Here is a 25,757-nt window from a genome sequence, read left to right as displayed (position 1 = left end):
ACCATGCCTGGCTAATTTGGCATTTTTAGTAGAGACGTGGTTTCTCCACGTTGGTCAGACTGGTCTCGAACTCCTGACCTCAGGTGATCCGTCTGCCTCAGCCTCCCAAAGTGCTGGGATTACAGGCGTGAGCCACCATTGCCTGGCCTGACATTTTGTTTTTCTTAATGACACTTGGAGCCTACTGTGTGTCTACTTGTCCTATCCGTATATGAAATGATTAACTCTGTAGAGACAGTATTGAGCCTGTTCCCCTGCAGCTCCTGTAACAGTGTTTCGCGCATAGCCCGTGCTCATCAAAAGTTGGTTGGATAAATTATTGTTAGTAGATGAGAACTTGTAATAGATGAAGTTTTGATAATTCTACAGCGGGTGTCATAACCCCTAAATATTTTGGATTTAGGAAACTAAAAATTGTCCTAGTTGTTTTTTGTTGTTGTTGTTGTTGTTCTTTTCTAATTGGGTTTTGATGGACAATTTGATTACTGAATGTTTTTATTTTTATTATTTATTTATTTATTTTTTTGAGACAGAGTCTCGCTCTGTCGCCCAGGGTAGAGTGCAATGGCACACATGATCTTGGCTCATTGCAACCTCCGCCTCCTGGGTTCAGGCAGTTCTCCTGCCTCCTCCCGAGTAGTTGGGACTACAGGTGCACGCCACGACGCCCAGCTAATTTTTTGTATTTTAGTAGAGGCGGGGTTTCCCCATGTTGTCCAGACTGTTCTGGAACTCCCGAGCTCAGGCAATCCGCCCTCCTCGGCCTCCCAAAGTGCTAGGATTACAGGCGTGAGCCGCCTCTCCTGGCCCAGTGCATGTTTTTCATTGCAAGAGTTACTTTGTTTTTGAGTTGCTATTTCATATTGCTTGCCAGGCATTTTCGTTTATTGGCTGCGATGTTAATTTGAATGTTTTACCTTTTGCAGCACATTATTTCTTAAGATTATGGTAAAATGGATGTGACTTTTTTTTCCCCTTATTTCTTCTAAAAACAAAACGGGGTACATGTGCAGAACGTTCAGGTTTGTTTCATAGGTATACGTGTCCAATGGTGGATTGCTGCACCTATTGACCCGCTCTCTTAAGTTGCCTCCCCTCGACCCCCAGCCCCCGCGGATATGAGTGACATTTTGAGTTCTAAAATTTAGAACATGCCCACTTGCCTCGAATGAGTAACAGAGCGTGACAGTGAGTTGTTTAGGCTCAGTACTAGTTTCATTGGTTTTATAGTCTGTACTTCCTGGGTAGAGGGCTGTCAGGTAAATGTGTAGATGGAAGAAAAAAATTTTAGAACTGGTTTAAGATATCCAAATAACACATTAAAAAGTATGACTGATGAATTTGAATCCTGTTGTACTGCGAAGGCTGAAAGAGGAATTTAGTTTATTGGTAATTTAGAGTAATTTGATTAATTTTTATAGTTTACAGTGTTGGCTTAATTACTGACATGTGACATTCCTAACAAGAAAAATAACTCACTCCTAATATAAGAAATAACTCAGTATTTTGTGGTTAATATAACTTACTACAAAGACATTAGTTGATATTACTAAAGTCATGAAAGGTTTATTTATTGAAGATTGTTTTCTTTTTATGGAAAAAATTCAAGGATGACAACTTTTTAGTATAAAATTGAAATCACCTAGTTTTGCTTAAGCTGAAGGCATATGGCTGAATAATGCTTTGATTAATTTATTTTGACTTTTTAAATTTAGGATTATTTCAGCCTGTAGGTTTTATGACGTTGCCAATATGATGAGAAGGATTGTATAGGAAGTGTTTTCAATAGCCATTTGGTAAAGTTCTGACAGCACTTTGAAATTAAGCATTTGCTAACTTTAAGAAATTATATGTAAAACATAATTGTTCTTGTGTTTCACTCTCAGTCTTGTGTGAGACTTCTGAGAATACTTACCTGGAATTTTAAAACTTGGAACCTCTAATGACTTCATAAAACAAAAGCCCTGGTGTTATCCTGGGAGAGTTAGTGATTTATGTCCTCTAAGAATTGTGACAGTGGAGATCAGTGGCAGAGATGCCATGAGTGAACCATAGATTTACCTCAAATAGAATTTGTCACTGGTTTGACAATATAATTTCCACCAGTGTCAACTTAATAGCTTTTCAGTATAATTTCTGATTGCTACAGGCGTGGTACAAAGTACAGTGGGCATTTAAAGGAGGGCGAGATTATATACCCTGTTTAAGGGGATTGGTGTGGGTGTAGGCTTCCTGGATGGGCTTGTGGAGAGTAAGGACAGGCAGATGGAGGGAGGGAGTGGGAGGGAGTGGCAGGCACTGATACTAAAGTGTGGACAGTCTCAAGTAACTCGGTTTAACAAGAGCCTGAGTATGTGAACAGGAAATAAACGAAAGCTTCCTTGTATGCCGTGTTGGGCAGTACCTAGAGGATCAGGCTATAGCAACTGTACTTTCCACCTCATCTGTAGAATAAGGATGGGGCTAGACTGTGATCCTCTGACCTTTTCCCTCCTGAACACCCGGAGGGGATATGCTGTATTCCCAGCAGCACTATACGGAAACATGAAACAGAACCACATCAAATCACAGAGTTGCCGTTGAACCACTGGTGTAGCCCTTTCTCCCAAATTGAGAGAATTACTGGGGCAGTGGCCTGAAGCTCTCTCTCAAATCTATTTCATATCTGTTTAATTTTGGGTATGGGATGATTGGAAGATCTTGAAAGAGTGGGGTGTGATTTCAGAGGGATGCCACGAAGTTTAGCATAGCTTCTGTTCTGCAGGATGGATTGACAAGGACGAGATAGCTGGTGGGTTTTGTAGTTCTGAATGGAAGATCAGTCCAGGAGGTACTTTAGAGTTCTTCAGGCCTTGACACACAGAGTGTAGAGAGAGGAATGCATCATCTTTTTTTTTTTTTTTTTTTTTGAGATGGAGTCTCGCTCTGTCGCCCAGGCTGGAGTGCAGTGGCGCAATCTCGGCTCACTGCAAGCTCTGCCTCCCGGGTTCACGCCATTCTCCTGCCTCAGCCTCCCGAGTAGCTGGGACTACAGGCGCCCGCCACTGCGCCCGGCTAATTTTTTCTATTTTTAGTAGAGACGGGGTTTCACCATGGTCTCGATCTCCTGACCTTGTGATCCGCCCGCCTCGGCCTCCCAAAGTGCTGGGATTACAGGCGTGAGCCACCGCGCCCGGCTGCATCATCTATTTCTCCCTAAGAATGATAGTACTTTCAGTAACAATAGGGAGGTCAAGATTACAAGGGAAATTAATGACATCTGTTTTCAGGTATCAATACCTCAAGAGGTTAAACATGGGAATTAAAATGAGAGCCAAAAGGGTTTTGAAAAAGTTGGGCAACATGATTTGTGAGTAGTTGAGAGGCGTGTCCTAGTTATGCAGTAATAAATAGTCTTGCATACAGTTCGTGCTTTGCTTTTCTTTCTTTCTTTCTTTTTTTTTTTTGAGACGGAGTCTCGCCCTGTGGTGGAGGCTGGAGTACAGTGGCACGATCTCGGCTCACTGCAAGCTCCGCCTCCCGGGTTCATGCCATTCTCCTGCCTCAGCCTCCCGAGTAGCTGGGACTATAGGCCCTGCCACCATGCCTGGCTAATATTTTTTTTTGTATTTTTAGTAGAGACGGGGTTTCACCATGTTAGCCCGGATGGTCTTGATCTCCTGACCATGTTATCTGCCCACCTCGGCCTCCCAGAGTGCTGGGATTACAGGCAGGAGCCACCGTGCCTGGCCTTTTTTCTTTTTTTTTTTTTTCCGAGGCAGAGTTTCGCTCTTGTTGCCCAGGCTGGAGTGCAATGGCGAGATCTCGGCTCACCGCAACCTCCGCCTCCCGGGTTCAAGCCATTCTTCTGCCTCAGCCTCTGGAGTAGCTGGGATGACAGGCATGTGCCACCATGCCCGGCTAATTTTGTATTTCTAGTAGAGACTGGGCTTCTCCATGTTGGTCAGGCTGGTCTCAAACTTCGGACCTCACCTGATCCGCCCACCTTGGCCTCCCTAAGTGCTGGGATTACAGGCGTGAGCCACCGCCCCGGCCAGTTTGTGCTTTTCTATTGTGCTCACCCAGGGGCGTGTTTGGAAGTTTGTATTGAAACGTGTATAACAGGACTGGGGATGTTAAGACCAGGAGCTCTGGTCTCTTCTGTTAGGTCCTCCTCTCCTCAGTCCTCAAGACCCTGTGTCTTCCCTTTGACTAAAGACCCGGAATGGTAGAGACATGGGGGTGAGAGAGTGGTAGTCATGGTGGGCAGGTGGTAATCTGGGTAAGGCAGGAGCAAATCCTAGCTGATGCCCTTTTCCCTTCCTGCTCCTTAGCCGGGCTCGAATCCCGCTTCCTGGGAGATCTTCCCTGAGTCCTGTTGTGCACCTTGTTCTTCCTTCTCTTTGAGTGCCTGTTGACAGTGGCTGTGATCTCAGCACTAGCTTAACACTGACACTAATTATTCTAATTTTTTTTTTTTCTTTTGAGACGGAGTCTCACTCTGTCGTCAAGGCTGGAGTGTAGTGACACAATCTCGGCTCACTGCAACCTCCGCCTCCCGGGTTCAAGTGATTCTCCTGCCTCAGCCTTCTGAGTGGCTGGGACTACAGGTGCCCACTACCACACCTGGCTAATTTTTGTACTTTTTAACAGAGACAGGGTTTTACTATATTGACCAGGTGGCTTTTGAACTCCTGACCTAGTGATCCACCTGCCTCGGCTTCCTGAAGTGCTGGGATTATAGGCAGGAGCCACCGCGCCTGGCCTCTCATTTTTTTCATGCTTTTGGTTCTTTAACAAGATAGGCATGGGAGGCAGCATGTTTCTTAACTTAAAAAAAAAAATTTATACATTAAAATGCACTTTAAAAGATCGAAAGTGACCATATAGAAAGAATTAAAATGCACATAATTAAATATAATTATAATGTTTTAATTGTTTTGTCTGCTGGTATATATCTAAATTTTTTATATTTTTCTAGATATATTCAAATATTATTTTGCTATTGTCACATTTTAAAAACATTGACAGTAATAGTTAACATTTATTGAACATCTTTTAAATTGCTGAATGATTTTCAAGCAATATTTATGAAAATTCAATTTTTAAAAGGTAACAGCTTCATGGAGATGTAATTTACATATTGTAAAATGTACCCTTGTAAACTATATACTTTAGTGTTTTTTTTAGCTTATTGGCAGAGTTGTGCAACCATTAACACTACCTAATTCCAGCAAGTTTTTATGCCCCTGCAAAAGAAGCCCATACCTATAGCAGTCACTCCCTGTTCTTCACCTCCCTCCTGCTCATCCCCTGGCAGCCACTAATCTCCTTTCATTCTCTGTTGATTTGCCTCTTATGGACATTTCTTATTAAGTGGAACCATATAATGTATGGCTTCTGTCATTTAGCCTAATGTTTTCAAGGTTTATGCATATCGTAGCCTGTTTCAGTACTATATTTGAATAACACCTCATTGTATGGTTATACCACCTTTTTTTTTTTTTTTTTTTTTTTTTTTTCCTCATGGAGACAGGGTCTTGCAATGCTCAAACTCCTGGGCTCAGGCTTCCTGCCTCAGCCTTCCAGCCTCCAGAGTAGCTAGGGTTACAGGCACACACCTCTGTGCCCAGAGACCATGTTTTGCTTATCCATTTCATAAGTTCATGGACATCTGAACTGTTTCCACTTTTTGGCTATTATGAATAATGCTGCTAAGCACATTGATGTACATGTTTTTATCTATACATATGTTTTCATTTCTCTTAGGTATATAACTAGGATTATTTGCTGGATTATTGCAAATTCAATTTTAATTTTTTTTTTTTGACACAGTCTCACTCTGTCACCCAGGCCAGAGTACAGTGGCATGACCATGGCTCACTGCAACCTCTGCCTCCTGGGTTCAAGCGATTCTCCTGCCTCAGTCTCCTGAATAGCTGGGACTACAGGTGTGTGCCACCATGCATGGCTAATTTTTGTGTTTTTAGTAGAAGGGAGTTTCACGGTGTTGGCCAGACTGGTCTCGAACTTCTGACCTCAAGTGATCCACCTGCCTTGGCCTCCCAAAGTGCTGGGATTACAGGTGTGAGCCACTGCACCTGGCAGAAAATAGTTCAGCAGTTAGAATGAATCCTTAAGGATAGATTGGTTAGGCTGGGATGTGGTGAGGGCGAGAAAAGGAGTCAAGGATGAACTGACTTCTGAATCTCCTGTTTGAAATGTTTGTTCCCCGGTGCCGTAAAGAAATAGCACTTGAACATTAATTTATTTAGTAAGGCCATTTTTACTTCCTGCAGAAAGGGTACACTCGCCAGCAGTTTTGCCACGGGAGTACACCGAACAAAGGAGACAGGGTCATTTATAACCTGACACGTCTACCCTACTGCTATGTCCCATTTCCATTGGCTGGAACGGGACCTCACATTCTGTATTTGTCCCGATCGGCTAGTAACTTAAAACTTTTTAAAAGAGGCAAAGGTAACTTAGTAACTTAGAACTTTTTAAAAGAGGCAAAGGTAGAGGGAAACAAAGGAAGGAGGAAGTAATTTGTGGAATGCTGAGAAAGGTAAAAACACTTTTAAATAAGGAAGAGGAACAGGCTATGACCTAATGCTTGCTTGGGCCAGTATAAGCAAGCCAAGGCAAATATTTAGGCTACATTGTGGGAGCTAAGAACATAAAGCACATTTCTTTCTTTATTATGGCTAGCAGATATTTAAGAATGTTAGCACAGGTCTTTGAATAAATTTTGCTTCTAAGAGAAGTTACTATTTATTCCTAATTAGACAAGGAGGAAAGTATTTGAAGAGGAACCTTTACTTTTTACATCTCTCTTATTTCTCTTTTCCTTATTCACTCCTTATTTCTTCTCTTCATCTCAAATTGATCTAGATTTCTTTGTAGTTCCCACACACCTAACTCCTAGTCACCCATCCATCACCTTCTCCAGCCTGCCTTCTCTGATCACCATTCCCTGTACCCCCAGGTGGGGCTGAGTTCCTTTGGTTCCCACCCCCTTAACCTCCAGGACCATGTGCATTCATTATTTCAGTTTCCAGATATTTGGGGATTTTCTAGATATCTTTCTGTTACTGATTTCTAATTTCATTTCATTTTGTTCAGAGAGCATACTTTGTATGACTTTAATTTTGCAAAACATTTTTAGAGGTTTGTTTTGCACCCCAAAATTTTATCAGTCTAAGGAATGTTCCATATGTAGTTGAAAAGAATTTTGTATTCTGCTTTTGTTAGGTGGAGTATTGCATGAATATCAATTAGGTCAAGTTTGTTGATAGTGTTATTCAGATCTGTCTTTCTACTTGTTCTGTTGATCACTGAGAGAAGTGCTGAAGTCTACAGCTATTGTGAAAGATTTGTCTGTTTCTCCTTGAAGTTCTCGCAATCTTCATGTATTTTGAGGCTCTGTATTCATGTATTTTGAGGCTTCTTCCTAAAGTCCATACGCCTTTAGGAAGGATTGTTTTATCCTCTTACTTATTTAACCCCTGTATCTATATCTTTATCTGTTAAGACGTGGAACTGAAATGGCCTGTTAATGATCTGGCCCTTCCTTCATTACAACCTACTTTGGGCAGGGAATGTCCCATTCAGTCTCTGTAGTGCCTGGTTAAATCTCTTGAATGCAGTAGGCAGCACAGGTAACTGTGGGACTGAATGTTGAGTCAAAGCCTGTGGATTGTTGTCACCCTCTGTACTGTCCAGTATGGTAGCTACTAGACAAATGTGGAGAGTTAAATTAATTGAAACTAGGCCAGGCCTGGTGGCTCACACCTGTAGTCTCAATACTTTGGGAGGCCGAGGTGGGAAATCACTTGAGGCAGCAGTTCAAGGTGAGCCTGAGCAACAAGGTTTTGTAAAAACCCTGTTTTCACAAAAGAATTAAAATAGTTGGGCATAGGATGGTGTGCCTGTAGTCCTATCTATTTGGGAGGCTGAGGTGGGAGGATTGCTTGAGGCCAGGAGTTTGAGGCTCTAGTCATCTATGAACTGTGCCACCACACTCCAGCCTGGATGACAGAGTGAGAACCCATCTCTTAAAAAAAAAAATTAAGTAAAATGAAAACTTCACTTTCTCCAGTGGCACCAGCTATTATATGTTCATTTCAAGTGCTCTGTATTCACATGTATTGCACCACACAAATGTAGAGCATTTGGGGCATTTCACATCATTGCAGAAAGTTCCCCTGGACTCATTGTAGGCAGTCTGCCTCTGTTAGACCAGTGAGAATTTACCTAACATCTCTTTTTTTTCTGGCCTTGTATTTGCCCTAAATCTTGCACAGCTTGGGTAGCCCCAGCGATCTGGCTGAGTGAGGTCCTCCTTTGTGGAGACTCTGGGCCCCGCGTTATTTGTGTATGTGATGGTATCGCATTTCTGCAATAAGATTTGGGGTCATGTGTGAGATGACTTTCCATTATTTGTTGTTCTTTGTGGTAGGGTGAAGGGGCAGTCAGTTAATACATAATTAGAAAATCTGCCACAGTCCTGGTAAAATTAAGCTAAGAGTCATATATATAGGCCAGAAGGGAAGGAAGGATTAGGATTCAGAGACTTTTGGTTGAGAAATTAAATTTGATAACTCAGAGAATTTCAGTGTTATAAAAGTGTAAATGTTGATATGCAAACTGAATTGTGAGATGTTAGTATGTCCTAGTGTGTCTGGATTCTCCTATATAAAACCTCTTAGGAGTCTCTGGCCAAATTATCTATGGAACCCCCTGAGATTTGCTAAGAAAGTTATGCTTAGACTCCTCTCTACTCATGGATATGTTCTGTAATTCACACACTTGGGAAACGGCATGGCCATGTGATTCATACCAAATGGCAACATTCAGTAGGTGCAGTTTATATATTTTACTAGAAATATGGCTTCCTGCTCGATTTCAGAATGTTCATAGTGCCTCTTTTGAGGTCTGTGTGTATATTTTATTTACGGACATTAAAAAGTATTTCAGAAATGCATATATTAATCTGTGTGGAATTTCTCTTGTCCTTGGACCAAGAAGTGGTCCAACACTTAAAACAGTGAATGACATCTTAGCTCATCCTAAAACAATCCTTCCTAAAGGTTTATGAACTTAATAACAAAGCCTCAAAATACATGAGGACTCAGAACTCCAAGGAGAACCAGACACATCCTTAACAATATTGTAGACTTCAGCACTCTTCTCACAGTAATCAAGAGAACAAGTAGACAGAAAGAAAGTGCACTTTTCCGTGTTTTTGTAGACATCAAAATTATTTCACACACTTCTGAAAGTCTCATTCAGTAAGTTACTCATTTCTCCACCTTATGACTGTACTGTGCTTTCAAAGTGCTGTGCAAAGAATAAAAAGTTTTAAAGTGACTTTACTGCAATTTCAGATACATATTTGAACTTTTGAGTCTGAATTATCCAGGTGAAATGCATTGGATCTCTGATCCTCTGTAAACTGGGAAGATTACCTTCTTCCAGGTATGCTGGTTGTCCTTAACTGCCTTAATGGCGTGAGTTGTGAATCTTCTGTGTCTCGGAAGAAACCTAACAGTGGAGATTGTTTATGGCAAGGGTCACAAATTTACATGCTCAGAAGGTTAGGACCCTCTGTAAGGTAAAGACATGAAGTGCCCCCTTCTTTATTAACACATAACTGCATTTGCTGATGTCTATTTGCCTAGAATTCAGGCCCTTTTTGCTGTTACAGACAGCGCTGTCCTAAATGTGCTAGAGAAGTATCTTTAGTCACTTAAGCTGGTGTTTCTGTGGAGTAGGTTTCTAGGAGTGGGACTGGATTGTTGGGTTACAGTGTGTGCCATTTAGAAGACTGAACCAGATTATACTCTCAGCATCTGTTTGTTTTTAAACCTTCCCTAGTCTGTGCTTATGTGTTTTTCTTCTTTTATTTTTTATTTTTTATTTTTTTTGAGATGGAGTCTCACTCTGTCACCCAGGCTGGAGTGCACCGGTATGATCTTGGCTCACTGCAACCTCCACCTCCGAGGTTCAAGCAGTTCGCCTGCCTCCTGCCTACCACCACACACAGCCAATTTTTAGTTGTTTTTTTTTTTTTTAATTTAAAAAAAAAATTTTTAGTAGAGACAGGGTTTCACCATGTTGCCCAGGCTGGTCTCAAACTCCTGACCTCAAGTGAGCTGCCCATCTTGGCCTCTCAAAGTACTGGGATTACAGATGTGAGCCACTGTGCCCGGCCTCTTTTTGAGAATAGTCTTACTTTGTCGCCCAGGCTGGAGTGCAGTGGAATGATCTTGGCTCACTGCAACCTCCGCCTCCCAGTTCAAGCTATTCTTGTGCCTCAGACTCCCAAGTAGCTGGGATCACAGGTGTGTGCCACCACACTTGGCTAATTTTTGTATTTTTAGTAGAGATAGGGTTTCACCACATTGGCCAGGCTGTTCTTGAACCCCTGGCCTCCACCTGCCTTGGCTTCCTAAAGTGCTGGGATTACAGGCATGGGCCATGGTGTCCAGCCAATAAAACTTTTTTCTGTGAGTGATTCCAGCCCTTGATTCATAGGAGGGTAGGGTCTGTAGGAGTGTAGCCTTAACTGATGAATCTGAAATCTCTGGGTGACGTGAGACATGTGCCAGGTTCTTGGCTTGTATCTGCCTCTAGTACTTCAGGAACTTCCCAACTAGATGGAGGCAGTAAAAATGGGCCCTGCCAGGATGTACCTGTAACAGAGCCATTCAACCATACCCTTGTGCTGTCTGCCTTTAATCATGAAGATTATGAGCTAAGAATGTGGATGTGTTTTTATTTTTTAAACATGTAGCAATTATCACTCAGATAGGCATCTTAAATGCATTTGTTTTGGTTGGATTTAAGACCGTTGTCCTTCTTTATGAAAAGGAAGATAGTCCAGATTGCTATTCAGAAGGCTGTGTCAGATGCATTCCAGAGACTGTTGATTATGGTTCTAGGTAAAACTTTCTCAATCGTCGTTGAAGTACTTCAGTTTCAATGAGCACATAAATGCATTTTGAAAAGTTAATTGGATAAAAATATCAATGGATAAAAATATCGATGGATAAAATACTCCCTAGTATGCTTTCATTTGCTAAATTATTTCACAGCAACAGGCTCAAATTTGTTCTTTGTGACATTTGTAGAAAAAATGACAGCAAATATTGTCCCTAGTTTATAGATGTGAAAGGACTTGCCTCAGTTCATACAGAAAATGTTCGAGGCAGGTCTTCTTTCATTGCATGCCCATCATACAGAATAGTGATTATAAGCCTCGGACACATGGATTTGAGTCTTAACTCTGTCTCTTAGATTTTTTAATGCAATTTTAGATCTTATGGCCAGAGAGATTTGAAGATATTTAATATCTCTAAGCTGCAATCTTTATCTGCAAACTGGGGTTAGTAAGCCAGTCAAGCCTCTGGGGGATATTGTAAGACAAAATGAGATGACAAATATCAAAACTCAGAACTATACTTACAAGGTAAGCAGATAGAATATGCTGTTATTGTCATTGTTGTTTTCTCTCTGAATAAATAAACTCTCAGCTGAAGAGTTTATTAGATTATGTTTTCCGAATCGAGAATTCTCTTCCCGCTTTCATTTCTGGCACTGACATATTGGCCAAATATGATTCTTATACAATAATCAGCTGCTTTGCTGTGAGCCTTGGAAGTGGTCGTGCTGTTGAATGGCATTGCTTGTATTCCCTATTCAGTTCTACAGTGGTGCAGATGTCATAGCCTGTGCCCAAAGGAAACATGGTGTTTAGCAAAGAGTCCCTGAACGGAGTTGCTTTTCTGCTTCACAGCCCTGAAGGATTAGAGATTGAGAGATCCTAATTAAGTTACTACAGACTTTTATTTGCTTGTAAGAGGTGGCCATGATTGCTCTCAGCTTTCCAACCTGGGTAGCCCTTCTAGTGGAAGTCTTACTTCCTTGGTCATCAACTGTCAAGTCTGAGTAACAACCTTTAATAACGAAGCTAAATGTGTGGGTTGTCCCCCTCTCCCTAGTATGCAGAGGTATCCTTTGCACACACTCAAAACTTCTTAGACCAAAAGCCCTTATAGCTGTAGTTTTCCTTGAAGGAAATTGTATTGTCTATAGAGTACGTGGGCCATTTTCTTCCCATAAAATGTTCGAATGTTCTCTCTCTCTGAGGGTTTGTTCATTGTATCTGGTGGCATTTTGGTTCTCAGCGAGTAGACACCTAGCTGTGCTTCTAACGTGAAGTGTCTACTAGCCCCGTGGTCTCTATTTTGGATTTGAACTTACTTCAGCCCCCCACCTGATGCCTTACCATTTAATCATATTGTGATTCAACAGTTTTGTTTCCACATTTTTTATTTCCTATGTAATTATTCCTTAGTTCCTATCTGTAAGATCATAAAGTCCTTTGACCCAAACACAGTTAATATTTCACACATATGTTAAAAACTGAGGTGTGAGACCGGACATGGTGACTCACACCTGAAATCTCAGCCCTCTGGGAGGCCAAGACAGAAGGATCACTTCAAGCCAGGAGTTCGAGACCAGCCTGGAAAACAAAGTGGGGTCATGTCTCTAAAAAAGAGAATTAGCTGGGCACAGTGGTGTAGTCCCTGATATTCTGGAGGATGAAGCAGGAGGATGACTTGAGCCCAGGAATTCCAGGCTGCAGTGAGCTATGATAGTGCCACTGTATTCCAGCCTGGGTGACAGAGTGAGAACCTGTCTCCAAAAAAAGAAAAAAAAAAAGAAGAAAGAAAAAAAAATCAAAGTGCATGATGAGGAGATGAGGAAACTTCCAGGAAAATGCTCTTATTTTCTGCTTTTAGAAACCAAAAGAATGTCTCATTGTGGGCTGCTACCATTATATGCAGGACATTTTAGAATGAAAAAGATTCTGAATTGATCCTTGCTAACTTTATTTCAGAAAGTAGTAAAATAGTTGTGGCATACAGACCCAGTGAAGAGATTGTAGATGTCAGATGGGAAGAAGAACTACACGGTTTAATTCAAGTATGTGGAGATAAAAACTCAGGAGTAACAGGGCCAGGTGCAGTGGCTCACACGTGTAATGTCAGTGCTTTGGGAAGCCAAGGCAGGAGGATCACCTGAGGTCGGGAGTTCAAGACCAGCCTAACCAACATGGAGAAATGGTGGCACATGCATATAATCCCAGCTACTCAGGAGGCTGAGGCAGGAGAATCGCTTGAACCCGGGAGGCGGAGGTTGCAGTGAGTCGAGATCACGCCATTGCACTCCAGCCTGGGCAACAAGAGTGAAACTCCATCTCAAAAAACAAACAGACCAGGCGCGGTGGCTCACACCTGTAATCCTGGCACTTTGGGAGGCAGAGGTGGGCGGATCATGAGGTCAGGAGTTCAAGACCAGCCTGGCCAACATGGTGAAACCCTGTCTCTGCTAAAAATACAAAAATTTGCCAGGTGTGGTGGCAGGCCCCTGTAATCACCGCTACTTGGGAAGCTGAGACAGGAAAATCGCTTGAACTCAGAAGGCAGAGGTTGCAGTGAGCCGAGATCATTCCACTGCACTCCTGTCTGGGTGACAGAGCAAGACTCCGTTTTGAGAAAAATAAGTAAATAAATAACTCCATTTTGAGGAAAATAAATAAATAAATAAAAACAACTCAAGGGTCAGATAACATATCCAGCATAACCATAATTCAAAATAAGCAGCAGAATTTGGAGGATAATTTCCTTCATTCTCAGGAAAATGTGAAACTCCAAAACTGCTTTTTGAGTGCAGGGTATTTCTGGGGCTTTTCCTAAAGTCTTGATCCTTGGCTCTGACCCCTTATTTGGAGTTTGGTGACAGAACTGAGGACTGTGTTACTACAGCTGTGGACACAGGAGAGGGGTTAGTCTCCCCCGGCCCCAGGAGTAAGGGAAGCTGGGCTGCTTGAACACAGGCCTTTTTAGAACTCCCTTCAAACAGGATCCCAGAGATGTGGGGAGATGGAAGTGGCCTTAAGACTGATTGTGCTACAGCTTTTGAAAACGATAATGCCTTTCAAATATGGCTTATTACTTGGATCTTAGTATCTCCCATGTACCTTGGGTGGAATATTTTGCTGAAGATCTTTCTGTCGATCATTTACAATCATGTGCTGCAAAGCGAAGTTTAGGTCAACAATAGACCACATATATGATGGTGGTTCTGTAAGAGTATAATGGAGCTATCCCTATACAGGTATACCATTTTTATCCTTTTTTATTTTATTATTATTATTATTATTATTTTTTTTTTTTTTTTTTTTTTTTTTTTGAGATGGAGTCTCACTCTGTTGCCCAGGCTGGAGTGCAGTGGTGCAATCTCAGCTCACTGCAACCTCCACCTCCCGGGTTCAAATAATTCTGCTACCTCAGCCTCCTGAGTTGGGATTATAGGCACGCACCACCACACTCAGCTAATTTTTGTATTTTTAGTAGAGACTGGTTTTTGCCATGTTGGCCAGGCTGGTCTCAAACTTCTGACCTCAGGTGATCCACCCACCTTAGTGTCCCAAAGTGCTGGGATTACAGGCGTGAGCCACTGCACCCGGCCCCCATTTTTATCTTTTATACAGTATTTTAACTATACCTTTTCCAGGTTTACATACACAAATACCTGCCATGGTGTGACAGTTGCCTTTAGTATTCAGTACAGTAACATACAGTATAGGTTTGTAGCCTACGAGTCGTAGGCCGTACCACATAGCCTAGGTGTGTTGTGGGTTACACCACCTACGTTTGTATAAGTATACGCCATGATGTTAGCACAATGATGAAATCACCCAATGAGACAGTTCTCAAACTCCTCATATGGCAAGCAACGCATGACTGCATATGAAAGCTCTTAAATAGGGATTAAGTTTCTAAATCTCAAAACAGTAATTTACTACATATGGAATGTTTTTTTTAATTAAAAAAAAAAAGCAAAAGTATCATTTCAGTGGGAACTTAACTTGAGGCTACAGTGTTTTATTTAACTTTCACCCCAAAGTTGGAAGTGTTTTGAAGGTTTTCCCTGTAAAATAATTATTTTAATTCAATTTAAATAAAACCCACCAAGGAAGCTTTAAGCTTTAAGAAGTCTAGCTTCCTGTGAAATATTAGAGGAAGTCAGCACTGATATCAGGAATCTGATTATAACAATAGATCCATCCCTAAATGAGGCGAATCTTGGAATCTCTTCAATTTTAGTTTATTTTATTTTTTTGAGACGGAGTTTCTCTCCTGTTGCCCAGGCTGGAATGCAATGTTGCGATCTCGGCTCACTGCAACCTCTGCCTCCCAGGTTCAAGCGATTGTCCTGCTTCAGCCTCCTGAGTAGCTGAGATTACAGGTATGCACCACCACACCCGGCTAATTTTGTATTTTTAGTACAGATGGAGGTTCACCATGTTGGTCAGGCTGGTCTCGAACTTCTGACCTCAGTGATCCACTCACCTTGGCCTCCCAAAGTTCTGGGATTATGGGTGTAAGCCACTGTGCACGGCCCCCCTTCAATTTTAAAACCATCACTATGTACCCTATGCCTCTACTAGGCACTGGAATAAGATGAAACATCTTGGAGTTTACATGCTGGTAGTTGTGCCAGACAGTAATAAAATAGGTAAGAATGGCTGTGGGGGAAGTCAGCTGGGTCCTAGTTACAGTCGCATTTCAGGACATTATTTAACATGTTGACTTTAACAACCTAAGCCTCTTCTCCATGTGTGCACACAGGGTAGATCTCTGAAGGGTGGCGCTGTAACTTCTAGGGTAATGGCTGTGTTGAGTCAAGGCAGGATGACAGTTCAGCCTAAATGACTGTAATGTGCGTGGTGCCTGCCACCCTAACTGGCGCCCATTTTGCAGGTCAGTTGCTCTCCCTGGAAGGAAGAGTATTCTCAAATTTCACCTTGAAGGAGGAAGAATTCAGGCTACCACAACTGGACTAGCACTTCTGAATGTCCTGAGGTGAGGTCCTGTGACTTCCTTGGGAAGCTCTGCTGTGCCCTCACCCCACCCCACCCCACCCCACCCCACAACACCACAGCAGGCCGCTGGAGTCGTGGGACCACCTGGGTCTATGGACCAAATCCTTCCTCACTAAGGGGAGGGGAGGGGTGTTCCCGTCGGGCAGGGTGGGGAAGGCTGCTTGGGCGGGAATGTGACATAAGAGTGCCGTGGTGACATGGAACAGATCTGTGGCATAAATAAAGGTGTCATAAACACAGGGTGGGGCGCACGCTTATAAGGGGCAGGAGCCTCTCAGGGCTGCCAGAATGGCTCCCACTCAGTGTGCAGCGCCAGCCTGTATCATGTCCCAGCTGCGTTTCTGGGGCCTATGGCCCCTCCTCACGTGGCAAATACTGTGTCTACTAGTCAAGGAGGCTCAGCCTCTGGAGTGGGTCAAGGACCCACTCCAGCTGAACTCTAACCCCTTGGGGCCGCCTGAGCCCCGGTCTTCCCGCTCCTCCCATCTCCCATGGGAATCCCCCCATGCGCCCACTCCCCCGGCAGACCCGGGGGACTTTGATTACCTGGGGCCCTCTGCTTCCTTGCAGATATCAGCCCCACCCCGGGAATCGACTGAAAATTTGGTTCCATTCCTGGACACAGATTCAGCTGAAGAGCTGCCCCTGGGGCCAGAGCAGTTCTCCGCTGCACACCAGGATTTAAATGACAAGCTGACTCTGGAAGAAAGGCTCCCAGAGGTGGTCCCACTGCTGGACGGGGATCAGAACCAGACCCTAGTTCAGCTTCCTCGCCTCAAAAGTAAGGTTCCAACTGCAGATCTAGATCGGGCTGCAGGTCATCAGGCAGATGAAATACTTGTTCCGCTAGACAGTAAGATTTCAAAACCAACCACATTTATTGTTTCGCCCAAGAACCTGAAGAAAGATCTAGCTGAGCGTTGGAGCCTTGCTGAGATTGTCGGAATTCCACACCCATTATCCAAACCTCAGCGTGAGAAACAGACTTTGCAGGATGAATATTCGAGTATGGACACACTGTATCCCGGCAGCCTGCCTCCAGAACTCCGGGTGAACTCAGATGAGCCCCCAGGGCCCCCTGAGCGAGTTGGACTTTCTCAATTCCAGCCCGAAACTCAAAATCCAGAGACGCTTGAAGACATCCAGTCCTCTTCACTCTGGCAAGAAGCTCCAGCGCAGCTTCCACAGCTCCCTGAGGAGGAAAAACCTTCTTCAACCCAGCAGGAGGCCCCAGCTCTGCCTCCAGCATCCCCTATGGAAAGTCTAACTCTACCGAATCGTGAGGTGACAGTTCAGCCTCCAGGTGAGGATCAAGCTCATTATAACTTGCCCAAAATCACAGTTAAACCTGCAGATGTGGAGGTTACCATAACTTCAGAGCCTCCCAATGAGATAGAATCTTTCCAAGCCCAGCAGGAGGCCCCAGTTCAGTTTCCAGAGGCGGTGGAACCTTCTGCAACCCAACAGGAGGCCCCAACTGAGCCTCCAGGTCCTCCTATAGAGGCTGAACTTTCCCCCAGTGAGCAGGAGCAGCCAGCTCAGCCTTTGGAGTCTTCTGGGGAGGTTGAATCTTCTCAGACTCAGCAGGAGACCCCAGCTCAGCCTCCAGAAGAGATGGAGCCATCTGCAATCCAAGAGGGGGCCCCAACTGAGCTTCCAGGTCCTCCTGTAGAGCCTGAACTTTCCCCCAGTGAGCAGGATCAGCCAGCTCAGCCTTCTGAGTCTTCTGGGGAGGTTGAATATTCTCCAGCCCAGCAGGAGGCCCTAGCTCAGCCTCCAGAACATCATGAAGTCACAGTTTCACCTCCAGGTCACCATGAAACTCAGTATTCAGATTTCCCCAGTGTCTCTGTTAAGCCTCCAGATGTGCAGCTCACCATAGCAACAGAGCCTAGTGCAGGGGTGGGAACTTCTCCAGTCCATCAGGAGGCTACAGCTCAGCTCTCAGGGCCAGATAATGATGTAGAACCTCCCACCATCCAGCACGGGGGCCCACCTCTGCCTCCAGAGTCATCAGAAGAGGCTGGACCTTTAGCAATTCAACAGACTTCAGTTCAATCTCCGGAACCTGTTAATAATGAGAACCCCTCTCCAACCCAGCAGGAGGCTGCAGCTGAGCATCCACAGACCGCTGGGGAGGGTGAGTCTTCTCTAACCCAGCAAGAGGCCCCAGCTCAGACTCCAGAGCTCCCTAATGTAGTTGTAGCTCAATCTCTAGAGCCTTCAAACCTGACTCAAGCCACAGTTCAACCTTTGGACCTGGGGCTTACCATCACTCCAGAACCCATTATGGAGGTTGGACATTCTACACCTCTGAAGAAGACTTTCATTCCTCCAAAGCAACTTAAGGTGACACTTCCACATCCAGACCAGGTTCAGACTCATCATTCACACCTGACTCAAGCCACAGTTCAACCTTTGGACCTGGAGTTTACCAGCACTCCAGAATCCACGACAGAGGTTGAACTTTCTGCAACCATGCAGGAGACCCCAACTCAGCCTCCTAAGAAAGTTGTACCCCAACTTCGAGTATATCAAGAGGTAGCAATTCCAACAGTAGGTCTGGATGAAGCTCAGCATCCAATGTCACCCAGCGTCACAGTTCAACCTTTGGACCTGGGGCTTACCATCACTCCAGAACCCACTACGGAGGTTGTACCTTCTACAGCACTGAAGAAGACTCTAGTTCCTCCAGAGCATCCTAAGGTGACACTTCCACATCCAGACCAGGTTCAGACTCAGCATTCACACCTGACTCAAGCCACAGTTCAACCTTTGGACCTAGGGTTTACCAGCACTCCAGAATCCACGACAGAGGTTGAACCTTCTACAGCCCTGACGGCTACAGCTCCTCCTCCAGAACACCCTGAGGTGACACTTTCACCTTCAGGCAAAGGTCAGGCTCAGCATTCACACCTGACTCAAGCCACATTTCAACCTTTGGACCTGGGACTTACCATCACTTCAGAACCCACTATGGAAGTTGGACATTCTATACCCCTGAAGCTGACTCTAGTTCCTCCAAAGCATCCTAAGGTGACACTTCCACATCCAGACCAGGTTCAGACTCAGCATTCACACCTGACTCAAGCCACAGTTCAACCTTTGGACCTAGGGTTTACCAGCACTCCAGAATCCACGACAGAAGTTGAACCTTCCACAGCCCTGACGACTACAGCTCCTCCTCCAGAACACCCTGAGGTGACACTTCCACCTTCAGACAAGGGTCAGGCTCAGCATTCACACCTGACTCAAGGCACAGTTCAACCTCTGGCTCTGGAGCTTACTATAACTACAGAACCTACTACAGAGGTTAAACCATCTCCAACCACAGAGGAGACCTCAACTCAGCCTCCAGACCCGGGGCTTGCCATAACTCCAGAGCCCACTACAGAGACTGGACATTCTACAGCCCTGGAGATGACTACAGCTCCTCGTCCAGACCAGGTTCAGACTCTGCATCGAAAACTGACTGAAGTCACAGGTCCACGTACTGAACTAGAACCTACTCAAAATTCATCGGTGCAGTCTGTAAGTTACGCCCAAAATAAGACTTTAACTGTACCAGAGGGACAGAAGGCCTCCACAAGCACCAACATATGTGAGCTCTGTACCTGCGGAGATGAGACGCTGTCATGTGTTGATCTCAGCCCAAAGCAGAGGCTCTGCCAAGTGCCTGTGCCAGAGCCCAACACCTACAATGGCACCTTCACCATCTTGTAAGGATCACCTTTCCCCAATTGTCCTCTGTGTCCTGCCTGACGTGGCAGCCTTTTCCTGGAGGCCTTCCTGGCTTTCTTTATCTCCCCAAGCCATCCTGACAACTGACTTTCTGCTTCACCTTTGCTTGTCAACTCTCCCTTCTCATTCTCCTTTAATGTTAGGCCCCTTCTCCAGTCTTTTACTTTTACTCTAGCCTTTTACTCGTTTTCTCATCCATTTTTATTTAGCTCCATCACATCATTGCTTAACCACCGCTCTCCTCCCAGTTTTGCTTCACCCTCTTTACAACAGCCTGTCCCTCTCCTGATCTCAGTGATGAGGCTCTAAGTGGTTAAGAGTTGATTCCAGAGCCAGGCTGCCTGGGGTTGAACCCAGGTCTGTTTATTAGCTTGGTGACCCAGAGCAAGTTATTCCGCTCTGTGACTCAATTTCCTCACCTTTCAACTGGGGGTTATGCCAGTTCCCATTTCATAGGATTGTTGTGAAATGTAGGTGAGTGAATATATGAAACACTTCATCAGTGCCTAGCATATGTAGGAGCGTTGGCTGTTAACATGATTACTTGAGAGTTCTTTAGTTTTGTGCAGAACTCATCATTGTCCCTAGGTTTCTATATGTAGCACTCGTTTTGTGTCAAACCCAGGGTCAAGTATGCTACTGTCTCCAGAACATGAAAATGATAGGAGGGAAGAAAGAGAATAGGCATAAAAAGGGAGGTATATATAATTAAGTACTAAAAGATAATGCAGACCATAGGTGCTAGAATTTGCCAGAATCTGTGATCCTTGAGGTGTGGAGATCAGGGAAAGCTACATGGATAGGCTAAAATTTTACTTGGGTCTTAAAGAGTAACTATAATTTGTTAAATAGAACAAAAATAGGAGTACGGTCTAGGCAAAGGCATGGCTACAGGTATGGTTGGAATTTAGTAGACCAATCTGGCTGCAAAGAATTAGGTGAGGGAACAGTGAAGATATGATTATGTAAAACCTTGACTGTCAGCTATAGGAGTTTGAAAGTTACACAGTGAGGTATGGAAAGCCATTGAAAGTTTCCAAGCAAGAGAGATTAAATGATTAAAATAGGAGGATTATTTTATTTTATTTTGTTTTTTGCTTTACGTTCAAGTGTAGACATGCAAAGTATTATTTTAGAATCCATATGTAGAGTGCCCAAAAGGAAAAGCTTATTTCAGGGAGACAGAATAGAAAGGTCTCGCAAAACGTAGGAGTAAAGTGTGAAGGGGCCAAATGAGGTCGGTTGTAATAAGAGTGGAAAGAAAAAGCCTAGGATGTTTCAACAGAGGGCAAAGCTTTGGTGCTACCTGGCATAGGGTTTCTTTCTGCTTATTTGTTGATAGTGATAAGCTTTTGCCCATTTTTTCTGTTGAATTATTTACCATTTTTGTGTTGATTTGTAGGAGTTTGTTTAAACACATAAGTGCTTTAGGATAAAATACTTACATTCAAAGTAATTAACTGGCACTGTTTGTCCGAGAGATGTGACAGATAGGAAGTTAAGCTTCCGGGAGATGCCTCATCATTTGTGCCAGTGGCCCCACATTGTTTCTTGATGAATTGTGCAAACTGGGAAGCTGATAGCTCTGGAAATAAGAAAGCAGGTGTTATTTTCTGTAACTGAATATTCCCAACAAGGTTGCCATGATTCTTTTATTTATCCTGTTCATTTTTGTCCTACCTATTCAAGGATATAAACTGTGTTTCTTCACAGAAATTTCCAAGGAAACTGTATTTCATACATTGATGGAAATGTTTGGAAAGCATACATTTGGACCGAGAAACTGTGAGTATATTCTCTCCAAATTTGACAAAAAACTAACTGCATTGTAAGATCCTTCTTGGTCCAGAATTTTGAGGTCTGAGAAATTTCTCCTTCATACCCGAAATCATCCACTGTTGATGGCAATCCTATGATTATTTAAAAATTAAATTTGGTAGGCTCTCTTTAAAATAAGAGGCAATTTAAATTTATTTTTTATCACACAAATAATACATGGTTGTATTCCTTTTTGTCCTCTTTTTTTTTTTTTTTTTTTTTTTTCAAGAGACAGGGTCTTAATTTGTCCCCGGGCTGGAGTACAGTGGCACAATCACATCTCACTGCAGCCTTCACCTCCCAGGCTCAAGTGATCCTCCCACCTCAGCCTCCCAAGTAGCTGGGACCACAGGTGCATGCCACCACGTCCACCTAATTTTGTATTTTTTTTGTAGAGACAGGGTCTTCCTATGTTGCTTAGTCTGATCTTGAACTCCTTGGCTCAAGTGATCCTCCCACTTGACCTCTTAAAGTGCTCATATTACAGGCGTGAGCCACCACCCCGGTCCATGATTCTATTTTTAATGTATAAAAATGTAGTAACAGGTATAACAAAAACCCTCCTTGTGCCCTACTCCCTCATCCCTGAGGTAGTGCTACTCTGTATTTAGTGTACATCCTTCCAGACTTTTTCCCATTTGCCTACATACATATTTACAGAAAGCAAAATAGATTTGTTGTGTGGTCTTTAAATTTTTTTTTCTTTACATAAATGGTAACATCTTGCAACTTGATTCTTTGACTTCATGACATGCCTTAGATTTCTTTCCACCGTCTTCAAATGACCATGACCCAGCTTTCCCCCACATGCAGGACATAGTCCTGTGCGGCAATAAGTTGTACTTTGCATTTTAATCTAGAAATAACTTGTTCATTTTCCAGAATTCTCAATGAAAATTATTTGACTGAATTACATAAGGATTCATTTGAAGGCCTGCTATCCCTCCAGTATTTGTAAGTTAGTTAATCACATTTATGAGTTTTTAGTCATATAATCTGTAAAATGATTAAGGGGTTCAAATTAGATAATTGCTAAGATTTCTTCCAGCAACAAAATTCTGCAATTCTGTAAGTTTGTATAGGATCTCAGCCCATCTCTAGCATTAGTTACCTCCTATGCATTTTTAGTTTTTTAATTCCATAGACAAAATACAGACAGAAAAAAATTTCACATGGTAAGAAGATCTGAGCAGTGACTGACACCCGTATGAACCTTGTTTTATAAGTGTTCACACACCATCTTCTTCTATTCAGTCTACAACCAATGGATCAAATCTAATGTATGGTCTATTTTTAAATAGCCCATTAAGTTAAGATTTTTGCATTTTTAAAGAACTGTGAAAGAAAAAGAAAAGAAGCAAAGAGAAATGTGTGAGAGAGATCACATGTGGCCCAGAAAGCCTAAAATATTTACTGTCTGACCTTCACAAAAAAGAGATTTGAAAAAGTTGGTTGAGTAGGATGAAAGGAATTAAAGTTAACTTCAGATTGTTGCCTAAAGGAGAAGATATAGATCATCTACATTCATTTGTACATCATTAATCCAGAATTTTTTGGTAATTTAATGGGAATTAAATTAATATTTAAATATTAAAAATCAGTTGAATTATATAGATAATATTATCAAGAATATTAAGCCCCCAAGAGAATAGACTGGTATTAAGGATTTCATTTCAGGAATTGTTATATGAAAACAGATGTTTAAAATGGTGGTTAAGTGGTAGAGCTAGAAATGTTTACACTCAGAAGTATACCAGAAATGCCCGTAACTCTTCACTAATTACAAAATAACTATTTCCCCACCTGTATTACCAAGAAAGGGATACCCACATAGTATTTCTGTCTGTTTAGAGACAAGAAGATATTATGTTCATTGCTATGAAAGCTTCTTATCCTTTGTCTCCCTTCCTAAACCATCCTGCACACAGTCAGAGAAGTGTGTATGTCATTAATCCTTGTTAAGCTCATTAGTGATGCTCTTTGTGCAAACAGATTCTTTCAATGTAGAAGGATTAAGGAAAGTGGGTGTAAAGACCCTCAAGTGGATGCCAAAGTGCTACAGAGGTCATGAAATGATAAAACTACATTTCCTTTAAAATAGTCATTTTCCTTCTACTCACTCCCCTAGCTATTCATTTATTTTACAAATATTTGAATTTACTTTTTTTCCATGTGTCAGTTTTAAACATGGCGGGTGATGCAGATGAGCAAGACCTAGTCCATGCTTGCAAGGAATTTATGCTCAGAAGAAATTGGATAAAAAATAACTACATTAAAAGGAAGAAATGGATGTGGGCACTAGGAGGGATACATTGTTTCTGCAGCATAGGAGGGATAAATTATTTCTGAAGCATAGAAGAGGGGAAAATGCTTTCAATCTGGACCCAGGAGGATGTTACTAGAACAATGCCATTTGAATTGGACTTTGAAGGGCCATTGTGTAATATCAGACAGACATCTTGGGGGAAATAATCTCAACTTGCAAAAGGAAAATGGGAGAAGGGCAAAGCACAGGAAAGTGTTCGAGGAATGCCATGAGTACCTGTAGAGTACAAGGAGGGAGAGTAGGAAATTGGAGCCAGATCTTCTAGGGCTTTGAATGCCCAGCTGAGGAGCCATCATGGGGAACCGTGTTACTGCAGCAGTGCTGTAGATAGATCTGCATCACAATCACTGAGAGGGCGCGTTAGAACTCAGTTCCGGACTCCACCCTCGTGGTTACTGATTCAGTTGGTCTAGAGTGGGACCAAGAATTTGCATCTTCAATAATTTCCCAGGAAATGCTGGTCTTTGCAAACCACTTGTGGAGAGTTTATCTGATGACTGTGTGCAGGATAGTTTAGGAAGGGAGAGACTAGAGATGGAGACATCAGCCAGACAGTGTTACACCATCCAGGTAAAGAGGGAGGGACCAGTCCCATCACTGTATAACTGCAGAAATTGCTTTCATGAAATATTAAAGCAATATAAAACCAAAAATGAATTTCTATTATGATAGAAATTCTATTAATATGATTTGAATTAGTTCAAAGTTATGTATTAGGTAAAGGGGTAATTTCCTTTCAAATGATGTAAAAGGATGTATTTTATTTCTTCTGATATTGAATTGGCTTAGGAAAACAGACCTAAACTAGGAAGGTGTATAAATGTGAGGCCATTTTTTTTTTGATATGGAGTCTCGCTCTGTTGCCCAGGCTGGAGTGCAGTGGTGCAGTCTCGGCTCACTGCAAGCTCCAACTCCCGGGTTCATGCCTTTCTCCTGCCTCAGCCTCCCGAGCCGCTGGTACTACAGGTGCCTGCCATCAGACCCAGCTAATTTTTTGTATTTTTTAGTAGGTACACGGTTTCACCATGTTAGCCAGGATGGTTTCAGTCTCCTGACCTCAGGATCCGCCAGCCTTGGCCTCCCAAAGTGCTGGGATTACAGACGTGAGCCACCACACCCGGCCCGACTATTTTTTTTAATATTAGAAATTAGGGATAAAAACTTTGAACTCATAATTTGATGAGACTACAAAAGGGCATCTAATCAAGTGTACTGCTCTCAGGAGAAATTGATTCCAAAATCTTTTAAGTTGTATATTTTATTTATTAAAAACATGAAGGTGAGACTCTAGGAGAGGTATGGGCAGGGTTAGGGGCTCTGGAAAGTTCAAATCCAAGTCCAAACGTTTAGAGTTGAGGTGAAAAATGTGTATTCAATATTATTCTACACTATTGCTATTATTCATACTAACTGACATTTAATAACTAATCAAGGCAATATTTTCCTTTTACTTTTCCTAGAGACTTATCCTGCAATAAAATACAGTCTATTGAAAGACGTACATTTGAATCACTACCATTTTTGCAGTTTATGTAAGTTACAAATATAACTTTATTACATTTGGAATTTTTATAAAACTTAATTATAAACCTCTTTGCTATTCATTTTGAAATATGATTGAAGTTTTACCAGTAGAAAGCTACTAAAATTATAGAGCAAATCCTTTTTGTCTCTAGCAAGGATTAGTGTGAGAATTATGACACAGATCATGGTGAATCAGCAGAGAGCAGTGGTTCTCAGCTGCTGTGATTTTCTACTCAGGTGGCATTTGGTAATGTCCGGAGACAGTTTTGGTTGACAAAACTGTGGGTGTGCTCCTGGCATCTGGTGGGCAAAGGCCAGAGATGCTGCTCAACATCCTCCAAGGTATAGGACAAACCCCCACAGCAAAGAGTTGTAGAGTCCAAAATGTCGATGGTACTGAAGTTGTGAAAT

The 25,757-nt window shown here is 42.7% G+C and overlaps 1 protein-coding gene across 9 annotated transcripts in view; it reads left to right on the top strand.

The window, feature by feature from the left end:
• The first annotated feature begins 16,210 nt into the window (after positions 1 to 16,210).
• The window catches only part of LOC103243271 (leucine-rich repeat-containing protein 37A), a 40,919-nt gene continuing 31,372 nt past the window's right edge, over positions 16,211 to 25,757 (top strand). For 4 of the 9 annotated variants that reach the window (XR_012088881.1, XM_073005153.1, XM_073005151.1 and 1 more), the window contains exons 1-4: positions 16,211 to 19,656; positions 21,392 to 21,463; positions 22,379 to 22,450; positions 25,283 to 25,354. Coding sequence is in view for 8 of the 9 variants with exons in the window: in XM_073005153.1 (XP_072861254.1) it covers positions 16,226 to 19,656; positions 21,392 to 21,463; positions 22,379 to 22,450; positions 25,283 to 25,354 (3,647 nt within the window). In the remaining variant the exon portion in view is untranslated. The remainder of the gene's footprint in view (positions 19,657 to 21,391; positions 21,464 to 22,378; positions 22,451 to 25,282; positions 25,355 to 25,757) is intronic. The other 5 variants (XM_073005156.1, XM_073005152.1, XM_073005157.1 and 2 more) reach the window with 3 other exon arrangements.

Source organism: Chlorocebus sabaeus, chromosome 16 (genome assembly GCF_047675955.1).
Source record: "Chlorocebus sabaeus isolate Y175 chromosome 16, mChlSab1.0.hap1, whole genome shotgun sequence".
Lineage (NCBI taxonomy): Eukaryota > Metazoa > Chordata > Mammalia > Primates > Cercopithecidae > Chlorocebus > Chlorocebus sabaeus.
Note: the sequence above shows the minus strand (reverse complement) of the source record. Positions and strands in the feature narration are given on the sequence as shown.